The sequence below is a fragment of the Schistocerca gregaria genome, chromosome 2, assembly GCF_023897955.1.
Source record: "Schistocerca gregaria isolate iqSchGreg1 chromosome 2, iqSchGreg1.2, whole genome shotgun sequence".
Lineage (NCBI taxonomy): Eukaryota > Metazoa > Arthropoda > Insecta > Orthoptera > Acrididae > Schistocerca > Schistocerca gregaria.
Genome location: NC_064921.1, coordinates 18,286,597 through 18,306,784, shown reverse-complemented (window position 1 = coordinate 18,306,784; position 20,188 = coordinate 18,286,597). Strand labels below are relative to the sequence as shown.

At 38.2% G+C, this 20,188-nt stretch overlaps 1 protein-coding gene across 1 annotated transcript in view; it reads right to left on the bottom strand.

Annotated features, from left to right (window-relative positions):
* Positions 1 to 20,188, bottom strand: part of LOC126336305 (protein SSXA1-like) — a 149,191-nt gene that overhangs the window by 96,150 nt on the left and 32,853 nt on the right. The window contains exon 3 of the mRNA XM_049999845.1: positions 18,589 to 18,683. Coding sequence (XP_049855802.1) covers positions 18,589 to 18,683 — 95 coding nt within the window. The remainder of the gene's footprint in view (positions 1 to 18,588; positions 18,684 to 20,188) is intronic.

Below are 20,188 nucleotides of genomic sequence, written 5' to 3'. Positions count from 1 at the left end.
AATCTGACTGAAGTTCCCAACTTTTTAGTTTCTATAATTTTTTAACCATGTTTTTATGCACTGAGAACACAACTCCATCATGTAAACTCATAATCGGCTGACACACATAAAAGGGACCTTTAACAGGACACAGCTGCATACTTAACCAGTCAAAGACACTCATGGGGAAACACAGAATAAAGAAGTGGCTCACAACAATCAAATGTGGGATTTTAAAGTTTAAAAATAAATTATCAAATAAAACAGATATTTTGCAACATCAACATGTGCTCTGCTACCACAGTTAATCAATGAGAAGATCCAACAGAGAGCAGCATGCTTTGTCACAGGATCATTTAGTAATTGCAAAAGTGTTACAGAGATTATAGAAAGAGACGCTCAATAGCTCGGTACGGGCTTTTGTTGTTGTTTCGAGAACATACTCTACCGTATCTTGCTTTGTCGTCGGCGTTATCCTTGTTGCCATGAGGCACCGTTCTAACAAGTGGAAAGGTGTGTCGATCTTAGAGCATGAGATATGGTAACCGTAAGTCATTAACAACACACAACGGTCACGGTAGCACCTGATTCCAGAATAGCTGCATTAGTTAGGATTTACGAGCTACCCCCTCTTGACCAGGTCCCCAAAACGTAACTCATAACGATATCCTTTCAAAGCAAATTGTCATAACTATCGTCTATAAAGGCTTCGTACAATGATAAGAAATGTTACAGTTTATGGAATAATAACAGATACGACCAAAATGCCTTGTTTCTTCTGTTTTATTCAACGTAACTTTGTTCACAGTTTTATTTTGCATTCACCACTCATTCACACTCTGATGTGGAGTATAAGTGAGTGCCTGAACCCTAACTCCCAAGTTCCATCGGAACCCTTTGATGAACAGTTTTGTTTGCTCGACACCAACAGTCAATGATAATGATACAGTATTTTGTAATTGACTCTTCTAGTTTAGCCACCGCCTCCACGAATGTTTGTTAGGCATAAGACAATTACACACTTTTCTCTCCGATCCGCAATTATTAAGAGTTCGCGTAAAAGTTAACATTTTTCTCCTTTCCATGAACTGGAGCCCACTCTCTGCGATATAATTTAAAAAATGGTCTAAATAACGCGTATAGATTTATCCTGGAATTGACCGCCCTGTAGGTGTGCTCGATTTAATGACCACACTTTGCTATCTGCAATTTCATGTAATTAAATGCCCTTTTGTTACTCTGATTATATACTGTAGTTATTTAAAACTCGTCCATATATTTTTTCACTATGCACAATTAGAACTTCTTTACTTGTTTATTTCTAAGAGTAAATGAAAAAAAATGACGCCGTATCATCAGCTTCATCGATATAAAGCAAAACAGCTCAATATGGCCAATTTTACCTCTTCTTATAGGATCGGCTACCTTAATCATTAATTTACTACATATTATTTCCAATAACACTAAACAGGTATCGCCGTTATATTTTAACTGCATTCAAAAGCATGTTATTATTATTACCGACCAAATCATAAATCGCGCGGCGTGTGTTTTTAACGATAGCTTTACACTCGCCCAGCCTTTCTTCATGCAATATTATATATATATATATAAATATACAGAGAGGACCAAAATATCGATCTCTCTACCATAACCAATAGAGGCAAATACACTATTCAAGTTCCGTTACATTTATCTTTACTCGTATTGTTACAATACCTTCACCGAGGAGTCAAGCAGTATATTGCTCCCTGCTACATGTATCTCGCAAAGGAACCATGAGGATAAAATCAGAGAGATTAGAGACCACACAGAGGCATACCGACAATCTTTCTTTCCACGAACAATACGAGACTGGAATAGAAGGGAGCACCGATAGAGATACTCAAGGTACCTTCCACCACAGACTGTCAGGTGGCTTGCAGAGTGTAGATGTAGATGTAGAAGTAGTAGCTCACATTATCTGACCTCATCAGTTGCAGTGTCAGAGAGAGCATGTGTCATAACACTCCTGTTAGAGAACATATGTCTAGTACCCCTGTTCACTAGAAAAGGAAGTAAGGAAGATGACAATGCGTGTAAAATTCACGTGTAGTAGCTCCATTACTATAATTAAAAATAGCGATAAAAGATTTCCAGCTGCGAGAAATTAAGTATTTACTGTGGATCACCTGTAATATTATTACAAAACTGACTGAAAAAATATATCAGAAAGAAGAAAACACATAACTTAAACTGCATGTGTAGCAACCACATCATTAGCTATGATTAAGTTATGCTCTGTCCAAATTTTACCAGGTGTCTTCCTCTTTCATTCCTTACGCCCAATCTATATTCACCTACTATGTTTCCTTCTCCCCCTTTTCCTACCATAGAATTCCAATCACCCATAACTATTAAATTTTCATCTCCCTTCAGTACCTGAATAATTTCTTTTATCTCATCATACATTTCATTAATTTCTTCGTCATCAGCAGAGTTAGTTGGCATATAAACTTGTACTACTGTAGTAGGCGTGAGCTTCGTGTCTATCTTGGCCACAATAATGCGTTCACTATGCTGTTCGTAGTAGCTCACCTGCACTCCTATTTTTTTTATTCATTATTAAACCTACTCCTGCATTACCCCTATCTGATTTTGTTTTTTTAACACTGTATTCACTTGACCAAAAGTCTTGTTCCTCCTGCCTCCGAACTTCACTGGTTCCCACTACATCTATCTTTAACCTATCCATTTCCCTTTTTAAATTTTTTAACCTACCTGCCCGATTAAGGGATCTGACATTCCATGCTCTGATCAGTAGAACACCAGCTTTCTATCTCCTGATAAAGATCCTGTTCGTATTGTATAAAGCTTAAAACTGTGATCATTATACTGCATAAATCCAATCTCAGCCAGAATATCTGATTTTGTTGGAAATGCAGTGACAAAGGTTTAGGCATACAAATGTGCACTGCAGACTGTGTAATCTAAGTTATCACAAAGCTATTATATGAAACTGACAATTTAAAAATATAAACATTATATATGTATTGCTGCTGGAAGAAAATCAAAAACAGCTGCTGGAAGAATATCAACAACCTGAACAGAAAACACTCTACACACATTCTACATTCTGAACAAACTCTCAAAAGTGGAAAATGTGAGAAGCAAATGAAAACACTATAAAATGGCATTTGGAGTGTGAATGAAACACTAGACTTTGGTTGGTGTGCTAGAATTGTTCCATCTACGAAATAATACAACCATCTACAGTGGAAATGTGTCCAGTACATGGAGGACAAAGGTGGCAGACAGAAATGTGTCCAGTACATGGAGGACAAAGGTGGCAGGCAATCACTTGCGGATAGTAAAATACAAACAAATATTTATATAAGGATAAAGATGCCATAGGATCATTTGCGGATAATACAATAAGAACAAATATATCTATAAGCACAGAATTTCACCATCCAATGAGATGGCCAATAGAGCTATTACAGAAATTGTGAAAAACTGCAAATTGAACTATAAGTGCTCATAAATAAAGTGCATAATCATAAATTCTAATCCAGCTCTTGGAATATAAATGCAACAGCTGCCCTATGCAGCAGCAATTGCAACAGCAGTTCCAGTAGCAGTTTCAACAACAGCAGCAGCAAACCTGAGATCCTCTGACAGAAAATTCAGCTTTTGAAGGATCAACAGCAGATCCAGGGTACTTATCAAATACAGGCAGTAGTCACTCCCAGGCAGAGAGCTATCGACCCGCATTTCTACCTTTCAATGATGCCAAAGAAACTGGGACTTTCATTTACAGTGACTTTTGAGTCTCTAATGATACTCTTCAAAGCTTGCTTTTTCTTTCTTCAAGTTCACTGGAGATATCTTTCTTAGTAAAGAAATTGGCTCCTACCCACACCCAGTTACACTCACATGTGAGGAAATGTGCGTGTTGCCTTCAAATTACTATTCACAAATATTCGACGTGGTAGGATTGCAACTCAAATTTCATCAATATTACAAGCATTCTGGTCACTCTTATCACTCCTGGATAACCATTTTACAAGGATTGAGTTGTCGATACAATTTCACTTGTGCGAACACGGTATGCAAAACCTCTAATTCGAGACACAGTGGTCAATTGGCTCTTGATCTAAAGGTACACACGGTTGCCCTCAAACTGGACAACCATTCTTTGTACAATATTTTTAAAATAGTGCACTCTTTTTCAAAATAATGCAGGCAAGGAATGAGCACCTCATGGCAAGCTCACAATTAGCAAGTTCCAGCTGTTGCTTAACGCTTTGAGGGGGATGGGGGAAGGCACTCAACGGGGAGCAGGGTGGCAATACTCATAAGCCATTTCCTAAATGACAGCATCATGATATGCAGAGATGGTTTCTGAACAGCCAATCACACCCCATCTGTGTGGGCAACGGGCAGACTGCCTCACAGCATAGACACAAGTGGGCTACTCCACACCACTGTGTGCACAGCACCCATCGTGTGAACAGGGTTGCCACATGTTTTCCCAAGTGAAATTTCCTGATATTTCACTGATTTCCGGAAAAGTTTTAGCATTTTTCCCTGATAAATTTTGAGATCTCAAAGGTAAGTTAAGACATAAGTTGACAATCTGTCTTTACACCTATATTACAAGAAACAACAGTGAAAACAAGGAAATATTTAAAAAAGCATGCAAGCTGATGATGTTTCCTGATGTGAACAAAAATCTCAAGCACTAACATCAACAACTTTTGTAATGAACTGTTTTTAGACAAGGAAAGTACGCAAAATGGTGCATGTGTTTCATTGACAACACTGATGTTATTTTATTTCAATGAAACAAAACACATTTGGTGCCAAAATACACATTTCCTTGAAGTCACAAGACAGATTTAAAATACCTTCACTGATTTCTGAAATAACCTCAAAAAAAGTAGGCCTCTTGAAAGAAGTGTATAAGGCAGGAAGATTTGTGTGAACGAACACTGTAGGTGACTGACAATAAAATGTTGGTTCTATTATGATAGTTACTGTCAGTCATTACCCACTCTGTTATATCTTTAATTTACAAGTATTGTGTGATTTTTCTTTCATGAAATATACAAGTACATAGCATACAAATTGCCAGAGAAAAGCACAATTTTCTTCTTCTTTTTCTTAACGTCCATACTTTTTATATAAATTACTTTTGAAATGCCAGAATGTACTAGAACAAATAAAATGTCGATAAAATGCCACATTATACAATGTACTTGAGGTGAGACAGTCACAATTCCCAAAATCCATTGCCCATTGCATCTAGCCTGCTGAGGAGCACCACAGTCATGGGTCCATGGATAAACCAAGAAAATTTGCTGTATTACACCACACACAAACAAACCCGGACTGCGGGAAGATCGATGAGACTAAAAACGATGTGCAGGGCCTGCACATTAGTGGAAACCGAATTGCTTCAGATCAGTAGGCCCGATCCACTACAGATACCCACAGAAATGGCCTGCAGTTTTGGTCCATCACAGAAATCCACTCATATGACCTGCTGTTCATGAGCCACAGACAGCATGTTGATAAAATGATACCACAGTGATCAATCCAAGCAACACATAACTTGTTCAAATACCCTGGGAATCAATAATAATGAAGGCAGGTAGCAACTCACTGTAAAGATGAATGCTGAACTGCAGAAAGGCACACAGAAAAAACAATCACACTCTCAAAACTAAATTTTCAGCCATAGTTCTTGTCTGAAATCGAGAGCACACACACATTCACACAATCACTCAGATCCAACTCATGCACACAAGACTGCCGTCTCTCGCCTCTGCATCTACAGTCTTTGAGAATAAGACCCAAACAAACCACTTCTCATGCCTACCTGCCTCTCCGGCAGCTGCTAGGCTAGAGGCAAGAAGCAGTGGCAGCACTGACTACAAGCTGATGGCAGTGATAGGAGGGCAGAAGCAGTAGGGAAGCGACATACATACTGTACTGCACCCAGCCAGCAATGATGCATGACACCTCAATAAAGAAATCATTTCATCTACTGAGACAAAAATGTGAATTTTCCAGTGTTTTTCTTTTTCTTTTTTCAGATTTCCCTGATGTTTCCCCAGTTTCCCTGATGAGCTTGAAATTCCCTGATATTCCATGGTTTCCAGAACCTGTGTCACATGACAAATAATGCTGTTTGTTGTAGATAGTCACTCAGCCAAAAACATATATGGTCCTCATCCTTATTCATTGTTTGGATTCTCAATCATTAATGTAGTTCAGGTCATTGGTGACACAGTACCTTCAAGGAAAATCAATAATCTTTGTGCAGCTTTTGCAACTATATTCGAATCTGCCCTGGAAGTGCTACACAGTTTTTCATACATGCATCTCCTTAATGTGACTACCGGTTTTCAGAAGATCAAATTAACACATTGGAGCCGACTGATGTACTAGGCACGTTCGCTATGTTTTAACCATAAAATCCAACGGACGTATGTCACACATTCTTAACTTCCGACTTATTTATTTGTGATTCAAACGTGTGTTTTATGTTTGTAAATGGCGAGACTAATCGTTTGGCTTGTCTTAAGTGCATTGTTGATGGCTAGAGTGCGCCAGTCCCTCATGATTGGTACCAGTGTTACATGAACTGCGCGAGCACACGGAATATTGTTTTGTCCTATGTCAGCTGCAGTGTTGTGCTACTATGTGCATCCTTCCCATGTGCAAAAACATATAAATAGTGAATATGGCTAACAGACATCACTTTTCAAACTTAGAGATTGGAGAACTCTTGAACAATGGCTCAGAACTTGGTGATCTTTCAGACGACATGGAGATTTTTCAGAAGACGACGATGACTCACGTAAAGTGGAGAATGAAAGCTGTGCTGCCGATAGAACCAATGGTAGTGAGTATGAAGAAGCTAATGCACAAGTTTCTATTAGTCAGGTTTGTCATTGAGTTCAACAGCCTGTCCTCCATAATGAATGGTGTCATTTTGATGCACTCCCTGAATTACCTTTGTTTGAAAAAACGAGTGGAATTCAGTTTCCTGTCAATACAATATCGACAGAACTGGACTGTTTGTTGCTATTTTTTAATGACAGCCTGTTCCTAAAAATAAAGTCAGAGACAAATATATATGCTACAAATACTATTTCTGAACTTTGCCGTCAGAACAGAATCAAACCAAAATCTTTAAGGAATAAATGGAGAGCAGTGAGGATAAATGAAGTATATTAATTTTTTGCAATCAGTTTGCATGTATGTGTTGTAAAGAACCATAAACTTAGGGATTATTGGTCTGAAGACCCTGTGCTTCTTCATCATTTGCTTCTCAGCTAATGTCGCAAGATGCTGAATGTGAACAATAATGCACTATTGATACCTCAACAGGAACCAGGTCATGACCTTCTGCATAAAATTAGACCTGTTTGGACTTTTTCACAGAAAGATGCAGAAAAGTTTTTCATCCATCATCATGGAGCAATATGTCCTTTTTGAGGAAGACTTGTATTCCATGTTTGTATGAAAGACAAACCAGAGATAAATATGTTGTAAGTGATGCTCAAATAGGTTACATATGCAGTGCTGAAGTTTATATTGGAGGAAAACGAAATGCTGATAATTCTATCAAATCCCTGCTGCTGAGGCTATGTTCCTCTTAACTGGGAAAAGGACATATGGTATCCATGGACAGATTTTATACAGGTCCTGCAGTCCTTGAAGAATTATGGGAAAGAAATACATTGAGAGATGGAACTGTGATGAAAAACAGGAAAGTTTTGCCTAGTTACCCAATAAATCAAAACCTAAAGAAAGGAGAAATGACATTTTGTCACAAAGAACACCTTTTGTGCTTGAAATGGAAAGACAAACACAATGTACACATGTTGTCAACACAGCAAAAGATGACAGATTCACATGTTGGTGTAAAATCCAGGAGTGGATATGTTGAGGAAGTAAAGCCAAGCATTGTACTAGTCTACAACTTGTCTAAAACAGGTGTTGATGGAGTAGATCAGCTGATGAGTTACTATCCATTCCAGCGAAAGATTTTAAAATGGTGGAAAAAGATTTTCTTCATATTTTTATGAGGGCAGTTGTGAAAGTCAACATTATTCACAACTGCAAAATATCAAAAAAGTGTGCATTAGCAGATTTTTATTCGCAACATCAAAATATCAAAAAAGGCTGCATTAGCAGATTTTATCCATGAATTAGCATAGCAATTGGTTCAAAAAGGAAGAGCGGAACTAAATAGAGACACACATTCAACATCAGGAGTTGCAAGTGCAAACAGACTCACAGCATGTCATTTTCCTGAGAAACTGCCACCAACAGAAAAGAAAACAAACTCAGCTAGAAGATGCAAGGTCTATTGGCAACAAGAGAAAGGTAGTGAGGAAAGAGACCAGATACTACCGTAGATCACGTAACACAGGTCTTTGTGTTCCCAAGTGTTTTGAAACATTTCATACCTGAGTGAAGATCTCTAATTTGAAAAAAAAAAAAACAGAGAAAAACATTTCACAATAAAAGACTTTACCTATAAATGGAGCATTTAGTATTTCCTGCTGACAAGTGATTTTAAATCATTAGTCTACCATTCCCTATTACTTATGAAAATTTTGTCCACTTCAGGGGAAAATGAAAATGCTGAAAAACTGTATCTTTAGAGTAATATCTACAAATCCCTGTATAATTTATTTGTGCTAAACACATATATTCATAAATAGGAACGATGGAAGGTTAAGCTGATATACTGCCTAAACAGGGAAGTGGATTAGTAAATTTATTAAAAAATTGTAAATCGTAGCAAGTTTCTCAGGGATTGCCAGCCCATTAGGCTCCAATGTGTTAAGTTATTTTTCATGACTTTTCTTTTACATCTTTAGCTAAATTCATGACCTATTGTAAATGTTAATCGTACAGCGACAATTTTTTTTGTTAAGTACACATAAAAGCCACTTTAAATGAAAGTTGAAAGTATTAATTCTTATATCATTTAAACTGTATGTCACCATGAAAAATGTAACTATGCAAGATTTTCAGTATACCATTCATGAAATCCTAAAATCTTATAGAAACATATAACTTTCTCTTAGGATGGGGTATGGCTATTTTCAGATACATTTATCATTACATCAATTACAATACATACTGTTTTAACATAGTAATGTAGCTAAGGAATTAGTGTTCTCCTTAAAACAATATAACAATTGTGAAAGAACAAGACTTTTGTTTCACAGCGTAAGATTCGCCACTTAATTTCTTAGGTACATTTGAAATTTCAACATCTAAAATTTTTAAAGAAACACCTTTCCAAGAAAAGATGCAGTTTAAAGAGGTTTAAATAGAAGAAGGAGGGAACATAATTAAGGAAACAACTGTTCTGATTGATACTCCCCAGCAACGTAATACACGACAGCACAGCAGAGCTACAGCTTACATATCATTTTGACCAGGAGTATATACATCATACAGCTTTGTGTTAACAAAGTCACACCTTCAAATTTACCCTTTTGCACCTGCCCCTCAAGGCTCCCAACCACAGTAATAGAGGTATGCTAACTTGGCTTCCACAGGTGCAGATACAAGACCCCTACAGATACCAAAATTTCTTTAAGAGTTTTGGTTAATCTTTATAAATAATAAATGGACTCCTGTATACAATTATGGGGCAGTGCCAAGTTGCTACTCCCTTATATAACCACACATGATGACACACAAAACAAATTTCATGACCACTCACTCAGTTTCATTACTTTCATGACCTCTGTTCATTTTCATTACTTTTTCAAGACATTTGGACTGGCAGACACCCTCTGTTGTGTCCAGCCACTACTGTCTACTTACAGACAGCCATTAAGCAGGAACTTGAATCTTCTCTATGAGACTGGGGTGATCAAATCTGTTAAAACCAAAGCTTGGGCCACACTCCTGGTAGTGGTGAAGGAACCCAATGGCTCCCTCCCGCTATGTGGAGACTAAATCGATAGTCAATGTCCAAGCACAAGTATAAAACTATCCCATGTGTCAACCAGAGGATCTCCTCACAAAGCTTCTCATAGGCGAATATTTTACTAAGATACGCATTGCTGACATATTTTTGCAGAGCCTCCTGCATGAGGAGGTGCAAAGCATCATAGTTATCAACAATCCCTTTGGCTTATACAGATACAACCACTTGCCTTTTGGGATCTCTTCCATTCCGGCAATCTCGCAGAGATACCTGAAACAGAAAACCATGTCCAACCCTGCTTCTACAAACTATCTTGATGACGTAACTGTCAAAGGCTTTACATGTCAGGTTCTCCTACACAATCTTCACATCCTGTTTACTATATTGCATGATGCAGGACTCAAGCACCACTTCCACAAAAGACAGTTTTTTTTCTGGCGCAAGCAGATAGCCTGGACACTTCCTTAATAAGAAAGGGATTCGGTCCACTGAATCCACTGAGCACAACATCACAGCTACTGACTCCCTATCAACCCCCAAAACTTAAAGCAGCAGCAGGCTATTTTGGCAAAGATGAATTATTATTCTAAGTTCCTTCCACAAACAGCCCTTATTATGCATCCGCTAAACCAGTTGAAGAAAGGCATTCAGTACAGGTGGACAGCATCCAATGAGCAGTTGAAGCATTATGCTGCAATTGGCATCTTGTCTTACTCCCTTTTCCCATCACATCCACATAAAGTACATGAAGCCAACGACTTAGAATGCTTCATTGTGGCTGGTTACTGTGCTTCCACAGAGAGAATCTCTGCCCTAGTGGACCAACACCTTCAGCTTATTACCTGTATCCTACACTCATACATAAAAGACACTAACCACATCCTTGTGCAAACTCTCAACAGTTTCTATTCCTTTACAATCTGGCATCCTGCTTGTCACAGTTGAATCCACCCCCTTCTACATTAACATCCCCATTGACCATGGCATTGGCACCACTGAACACTGCCTTTCCCAAAAACTGACTGGCTCCAAACTTAAAACCTCATTTCTGATCACAATGACCAACTACATCAATATTCTGAAAAGGAAAATTGCCACTCACCAGATAGCAGAGATCAATAGGCACAAATAAATAAAGCTTTCAGTCAGTAAAGCCTTAGTCAAAAATATACGACACACACGTGCACACACACACACACACACACACACACACACACACACACACACACACACACACACACACACATACTTGCTCAAACGCACTCACACACATAATTGCAGTCTCAGGCAACTGAAACCACACTGGCAGTGTGGTTTCAGTTGCCTGCGACAGCAGTCATGTGTGTGAGTTGCGGTTGCGTGAGTGTGAGTGTGAGTGTGAGTGTGTGTGTGTGTGTGTGTGTGTGTGTGTGTGTGTGTGTGTGTGTCTGTATGCGAGAGAGAGAGAGGGAACGAGAAAGAGAGAGCGAGAGAGAGAAAGAGAGAGAGAGAGAGAATCTGTGTCTGTCGTCTATTTTTGACAAAGGCCTTACTAGCCAAAAGCTTTATTTATTTGTGACAGTCTTTTCGTTGTGCCTATCTGCGCCTCGACATCTCCGCTATATGGTGAGTGGCAACTTCCCTTCGCTATATGGTGAGTGGCAACTTCCCTTTTCATACTATTGTTACATTCCATCCTTGATTTTCCACTGCTTGACCAATTATATCCTCACTCAAAATTACTTCTCTTTTGAAGGCATCACCTACAAGCAAATCTGTAGTACAACAATGGGCACCCACATGGCGCCATGCTATCCCAACCTATTCATGGCCCATCTATAAGAATCCTTCCTAGCAACCCAGAATCCCGAACCCCTCAACTGGTTCAGATTCACTGATGACATCTTCAGAATCTGAGCACATTCCTTCTGGAACTAAAAACTTTCTCCCCACTCAGTTTGCCTGGTCCTCTTCAGTCAAACAAGCCACCTTTAGGTGATTTCAACGTCTACCTCAAACCTACCAAACCCCACATATTCACTGACCAGCTACAAAGGAGTGCCCCTTCATGACATAGTACCACTCAGCACTGGAGCACTTGAATCACATTGTCTGCCAACGTTTCTCGACTCCTGCTCACCATGTTATGCAGCACAGCGTGCTTGACTTCGACAACTGCTTCACAGTTCACGATATCTGAATTCTTCTCACAAACACCTGCTTTTCTGAATTGTGCAGGCTGAAATACTCCCTTCAGTGTATCCTTTGTTCTCATAACCTCCATGACCCCTCTGTCCTCCACCTTCACAAGTCTCTTTCTTCTATCTGCCTCTACCACATTCCCTGTTGCCACTTCAGCTCCAAACGTGCCATCTATCCCCCCAGCATACCTGCATAGTGCTTCCCCCTTCTCTGCTTCTCTCTTCTCCCCCAAGTCAGCAGCTGCACCTAGCAGTCCACCACATAGTCCCTGAAATGTTCCTGTACACTCACACAGGTGGCACTACCAGTCTGCTCCCACCCCTACTCCACTACACCTTCCCCTCCCCACCCAATATATCTACCCGAATACCCACTCCAGTCAAGATAACTGCTCACTGTGTGTGTGTGTGTGTGTGTGTGTGTGTGTGTGTGTGTTAGTGAGCCTCATTCAAACTGTAATAGCTAAGCCCAGTAATTCCAGAGTAAGGGATCACTATGACCTCTCAAATTATGTTGTTAAATATATCAGAAGGCAAGTTGTAAACCAATTGACTAAAGATATTAACGCAATCTTAAATGGAGGCAAGTATCCACAATATTTGAAAATAATTGTAGTTAGACCAGTTCATAACAAATGTTATGTAACTGATTTATGTCATGTACACCTATTAAATAAAAATAGCAGAGTTCTCCAAGCATAAACAGATAAGCCAAAATTTTGAATCTAATGATACATGTAGCTTCCCAAAGTATGGGTTCAGATCCAGCTTTTTTATAGTTACAGAAGCTGAAAGCTTAATAGCAAAGGAATGCAATTGTTTTGAAATTTATGAGGTAATCTGTGCCACTTTGTTGGACTTAAGGAGATCATCTGATATGGTCCTTTGCACTATTCCTATCAGAAAACTCCATCACTACACTTTCTGTCTGAGCTGTAGGAGGAAACAGTTGGTGCAGATAAATAAAAGTCTGATTAACTTTCAGTTACAAAGGGAGTGCCTCAGGAGTCTGTCCTTTGACATTTCCTGTTCATTATTATGGTTGTCAGTTATGCTGTATGTAGATGACAAAAGACTCATCAAATGTACTAATCTTGAATATGTGCAAACAGAAACATAGTATTAGACTCATCATGGAACGATGTACCACTTGGTTTGAGACAAATCCACAGTGAGAACTGCTCAAATGGCATGTCATTTATCTGCTGTTCATGGTGAGGAGTAGTATTAGCCAAGAACTCCTATTAAATGTATATTTTGCATCTTTCCACTCAAACCTGAGTAGCAGATTACTACTAATGGGATATTTTACAGCCTAAAAATTAATGTTTTAATGACAAAAGCAAGCTATCAGGTGCATTGTAGAATTTAGCCCCTGTGAACCAAGCATAGATGTTTTTTGAATAACTTAACATAATGGCTTTACCTATGCGGCATATCTATAATTGTGATGTCTTTCTAAAAGAAAACAAATGAGTAGAGCGTAAGAAGGTCAATAAGAGACCATAAGAGAAGCCATGGGCATTCAATTAAAATGCTATATGCTACACTGATAGAGACACACATCATCAACAAAAATTTGGTCTTGTCTTGAAATTTACAACGTAATCTTTCCTGTTTTGTGGTTTCCCACAGTATTCTTATTACCTTAAAGTGCCTACACAGTGCGAGGTCACAAGCAAATGGGACCTAAGGAGGTCTTGCTGTGCTGGTACTGCGAACGACTGAAATCAAGAGAAAACTACAGCCGTAATTTTTTTCCAAGGGCATGCAGCTTTACTGCATGGTTAAATGATGATGGCGTCCTCTTGGGTAAAATATTCAAGAGGTAATATAGTCCCCCATTCATATCTCCAGGTGGGGACTACTCAAGAAGACGTTATCAGGAGAAAGAAAACTGGTTTTCTGCAGATCAGAGTGTGGAATGTCGGATCCCTTAATCGGGCAGGTAGGTTAGAAAATTTAAACAGGGAAATGGATAAGTTAAAGTTAGATATAGTGGGAATTAGTAAAGTTCAGAGGCAGAAGGAACAAGACTTTTGGTCAGGTGAATATAGTGTTAAAAATACAAAATCAGTTTGGGGTAATGCAGGAGTAGGTTTAATAATGAATAAAAAAATGGGAATGCAGGTAAGCTACTACAAACAGCATAGTCAATGCATTATTATGGCCAAGATATATACGAAGCCCACACCTACCACAGTAGTACAAGTTTATATGCCGACTAGCTCCACAGATGACGAAGAGATTGATGAAATGTATGATGAGATAAAATAAATTATTCAGACAGTGAAGGGAGACGAAAATTTAATAGTCATGGGTGACTGGAATTCGATAGTAGGAAAAGGAAGAGAAGGAAATGTAGTAGATGAATATGGAATGGGGGTAAGGAATGAAAGAGGAAACCGCCTGGTAGAATTTTGCACAGAGCATAACTTAATCATAGCTAACACTTGGTTCAAGAATCTTAAAAGAAGGTTTTATACATGGAAGAAGCCTGGAGATACTAGAAGATTTCAGATATATTATATAATGGTAAGACAGAGATTTAGGAACCAGGTTTTTAATTGTAAGACATTTCCAGTGGATTCTGACCACAATATATTGGATATGAACTATAGATTAAAACTGAAGAAACTGCAAAAAGGTGGGAATTAAAGGAGATGGGACCTGGATAAACTGACAGAACCAGAGGTTGTACGAAGTTTCAAGGAGAGCATTAGGAAACAATTGACAAGAATGGGAGAAAGAAATACAGTAGAAGGAGAATGGGTAGCTTTGAGAGATGAAATGGTGAAGGCAGCAGAGGATCAATTAAGTAAATGGTTAACAGAAGAGATACTGAATTTAATTGATGAACAGAGAAAATATAAAAAAGCAGTAAGTGAAGCAGGCAAAAAGGAATACAAACGTCTCAAAAATGAGATCAACAGGAAGTGCAAAATGGCTAAGCAGGGATGGCTACAGGACAAATGTAAGGATGTAGAGGCATATATCACTAGGGATAAGGTAAATACTGCCTACATTTATTTATTTATTTATTTATTTCGTGTTCCAGTGATCCATGTTGTGAATACATCACAGGATATGGAACGTGTCAGATTTACAAACTTTTTATGGTGTTTTGTAAGTATTGCTATTATTCATATTAAAATTATATGGCTTAGATTAACATTACAAATTAAAATCACAAAAAATAAATGTTACAAAGCTAAGTATTACAGACTCTATACACGTACATACAGAAAATATACTACTGAAAACTTAAGATGTTTACAAGTAATAGATATACAGGATCACAAATGAAGAGTGGGAAATGTATCTGAGACTTATCCGTACAGGTACTAGGGTACTATTCATCGTGCTTCAGGAACTCTTCTATAGTATAAAATGACCCTTGCAATAGGAACTGCCTTAAGCTTTTCTTAAACGAGAACTCATCATCTACTAAACACTTAATTTGTGAAGGGAGGGCATTAAAAATCTTACAACCACTGAAGTGGACCCCCTTCTGTACCTTACTCAGGTTTGCATGCTCGTAGTGGATATCATCTTTTCTTCTGGTATCATGATTATGATAAACACTATTAGGTTTGAAGAGGGGCTTTTTTTTTCCTCATGAAACACATCAAGGAGAATATATATTGTGCAATGGATGTGAAGATTTGAAGTTCTTTAAAAAGATTTCTGCATGTGGCTCTAGGGTGGGCTCCACTCATGATTCTTATGGCTCTTTTCTGTGCAGATAGCACTTTCCTAGCAAGTGGCTGATTTCCACAGAATATGATTCCATATGCCATAATGGCATGAAAATAACCATAATCAGCTGATTTACTGGTTGCCGTATTTCTGTAAGAGCAGATAATGGGTAAAGCATAAGTTGCCGAATTCAGGAAAATTAAAGAAACCTTTGGAGAAAAGAGAACCACTTGCATGAATATCAAGAGCTCAGATGGAAACCCAGTTCTAAGCAAAGAAGGGAAAGCAGAAATATGGAAGGAGTATATAGAGGGTCTATATAAGGGCAATGGTCTTGAGGACAATATTATGGAAATGGAAGAGGATGTAGATGAAATGGGAGATATGATACTGTGCAAAGAGTTTGACAGAGCACTGAAAGACCTAAGTCGAAACAAAGCTCCAGGGGTAGACAACATTCCATTAGAGCTACTGATAGCCTGCCTACTGCCAGTTCTGACAAACCTCTACCATCTGGTGAGCAAGATGTATGAGACAGGCAAAATACCCTCAGACTTCAAGAAGAATATAATAATTCCAATCCCAATTAAAGCAGGTGTTGACAGATTTGAAAATTACAGAACTATCAGTTTAATAAGCCATGGCTACAAAATATTAACACAAATTCTTTACAGATGAATGGAAAAACTGATAGACGCTGTCCTCGGGGAAGATCAGTTTGGATTCCGTAGAAATGTTGGAACACGTGAGGCAATACTGACCCTATGACTTATCTTAGAAAATAGATTAAGGAAAGTCGAAAATAGATTAAGGAAAGTCAAACCTATGTTTCTAGCATTTGTAGACTTAGAGAAAGCTTTTGACAATGTAGACTGGAATACTCTCTTTCAAATTCTGAAGGTGGCAGGGGTAAAATACAGGCACTCGCACACACACACACACACACACACACACACACACACACACATATCCATCCGCACATACACAGACACAAGCAGTGTCTGTGTATGTGCGGATGGATATGTGTGTGTGTGTGTGTGTGTGTGTGTGTGTGTGTGTGTGTGTGTGTGTGTGTGTGTGTGTGCGCGAGTGTACACCTGTCCTTTTTTTCCCCCTAAGGGAAGTCTTTCCGCTCCCGGGATTGGAATGACTCCTTACCCTCTCCCTTAAAACCCACATCCTTCCATCTTTCCCTCTCCTTCCTGAAGAAGCAACCATCGGTTGCGAAAGCTAGTAATTCTGTGTGTGTGTTTGTGTGTTTTGTTCATTGTGCCTGTCTGCTGGCGCTTTCCCGCTTGGTAAGTCTTGGAATCTTTGTTTTTAATATATTTTTCCCATGTGGAAGTTTCTTTCTATTTTATTTAGAATAAAACTATTATAAGATTGGGGGGAGAAATGATTGGTTGACAAGGCAATACACTTCCGTTTTGGCTACTTTGAATTTGTTGCTAACTTGTTAGAAGAGTGGACAGGCTTTTATGAACCATTTGTTGCTTTAGCATAAAAGACAAAAAATTGTTCCTGCTCATTGGTACCCTTTCTGTTTACTGAACTCACAAACAGCAATTTTTTGGATGGCATGAAGATTTGGGTTTGGAGTCCCATTCATGACAAGGTAACTGAGGACAGAAAACAAGCTAGTACAGGACAAAGATGAAGAAGAAAGTTGTCAATGTCATATTCAAAGGTACTGTACCAGTATTCACAGATTTTGGGAAACTATGGAAAATCTAGGAAAGGGTGGCAAGACGGCAATTTGAAAGTCGTTCTTCTCCGATGTTATAATAAGTATACCCTCTCCCTTAGTTTGAGTGCTTAGAGGTAAGAGTTAGATAGATGTGGCAAGATACATACTGTAAGGAATGAAGATGTCTTCAATATACATGAAACCAGATGTTGAAATCTTAATGGGCTATTATTCTGATGCTTAAAAGTATTATGATTCATGAGTGATGCACTTTTCTTTGCTTGTTTGCTATCTTTCAATGCATGTGTTTTACCAAGGCTATGATTCCCTCTGGATTGGAAGTAGAAGATAGTTCTCAAAAAGTTCTGCAAATGTCAAACCTTGTAACTGTGTTCACCAGATTACTGCACAATTTAATCTACCTGTTCTATCAAGTTTTTGTCCATGTGGGTATAATTTTGCATTTTCCATGCCAAAAAATTATTTCTACTTTACTCATTTAAGTACTGATATTACTGTACTTTTCACAATTCAAAACTGAAGATAGTTAGCCTTTTGAAACTGTAAACCAAGTGCTTTGTTGAAATCCAGTTAATTACCCTTACTAAAGATTTACAGTTGTCATTGTTTGTGTTTCTCTATTTGGCTTTCCAACAATATTTTAACTGTCAACAAATGAAATCTGCCAGGAGTTAGTTACTTAATTAACTACTTCAGATAGTTGGCAAGGAAGTTTAATAAACAATGAGATACAAAAGAGAGCAATAAGCTTGAAACCATTTCTTTAAACAGGAGGTAAATTAGTAATGTGCTACCAAATAATCCACAAAAATACAATTTCTCTAACACAGGATAAATGCTCAATAACACTGGGTAATTAGCAAATAATAAATAGAAAGAAAATTATTATTGTGCTACAAATGCCACAGCTAATCTTGTATGTCAGTGTGAAAGTTAAGCATACACTTTTTTCCTTTTCATATCATGTACTTCTTGTTTTCAATGCTTTCCTGCACCCTCTCACCTCTGTCGGGTTTGATTACAAAACGTACAGAAACAAAACTCTATAGCTAACTATAATTCTAAGACTGTACCTTGTTTGTGCTGAAAACTGGAGTTATCTGGGAAAGAGGTCTGGGTGTCTTGTGGAGAGCAGGATACATAAAATCAGGTTTTGGGACATTAATACCTAAAACAATGAAAAATGTGATGACATGACTATTGCAACACAATAAAACTGTTACCACACTTACAAACCAAAATTAACAATTATTTGTGGGACACATCTCAATCTTTCTAAGAAACGTCAACAGTTATAATAAAATTAAAAAATGTAGGTTTAATCAAAGGGGGAAACACTAATAAATAAAATGTACTGCACTACAAAATTTTTGGGGTTTGTTATCCATGCAAAAAATATTACTTGACATTTTAAACTAAGCTGTTCAGTTACAAAAGCTTCAATCATATAACTGAATGAATGAATAATAAAGTTGTAATATTAATAGTTACATAAGGATTTAAAAAGAAACAGATGGAGTAAACACTATATCAAAATTGCTTCCAGAAACTGAACTAAATACAGAGCTTTACAGGCAAAAACTCTTGATTTTTGCATTCTTTCTTTTTTTCCCAGTAAACTTGGACTATATTAATAATGTATTATTACTGTAAGATGGAATAATATCGAATTAAATTTTAATATTCTTTAAGGTAGCTTCAAAAAAAATTGAATTCATGCAAAAAAAAAGGTAAGATATTTGGGATGACAGTGAAGAACAATATGATCAAAGAACATGAACCAAAAATATTATTTAACAATAGAAAATCTAGGATGGAATGTAACAATATTATGAAAAGGACGGCTGCTACTCGCCATACAGTGGAGAGTCTGAGTCACAGATAGGCAAAAGACTGTCAAAAAACAAGCTTTTGGCCAACAAGCCTTTTGTCAAAAATACACACACACACACACACACACACACACACACACACACTCATTGCAAACGTATAGTGTAATTTGAATTTACCTCCAAACTTCCATAATTTCATACACAATCTATCCTTTTAAAAATGCATGTGCTCAGAAACATTTATTACATGGTGACATATTATGAAAAGCAAAGTTGCTACTCACCATCTAATGCAGATGCTGAGTCACCAATAGGCATAACAAAAAGAATGTCACAATATAAGCTGTCGGCCAACAAGGCCTTTGTTGAAAACAGATGACAGACACACACATATCCACACACATGCAAATACAACTCACACAAACAGCTGCAGCCTCTGGCAGCTGAAGCAGCACTGCAAGCAATGGCAGCTGTGCATGATGGGAGTGGCAACTGGGTGTGGGTAAGAAGGAGGCTGGGTCGGGGCAGGGGAGGTATAGCAGATCAGGGATGGGGGACAGTGATTGTTCAAATGGCTCTGAGCACTATGGGACTTAACATCTATGGTCATCAGTCCCCTAGAACTTAGAACTACTTAAACCTAACTAATCTAAGGACATCACACAACACTCAGTCATCATGAGGCAGATAAAATCCCTGACCCCGCCGGGAATCGAACCCGGGAACCTGGGCCTGGGAAGCGAGAATGCTACCACACGACCACGAGCTGCGAATGGAGACAGAGAAGTGCTGCTGGGGAATGCGCAAGAAAGAGGTGGATAGAGGGTAGGGCAGCTAGGTA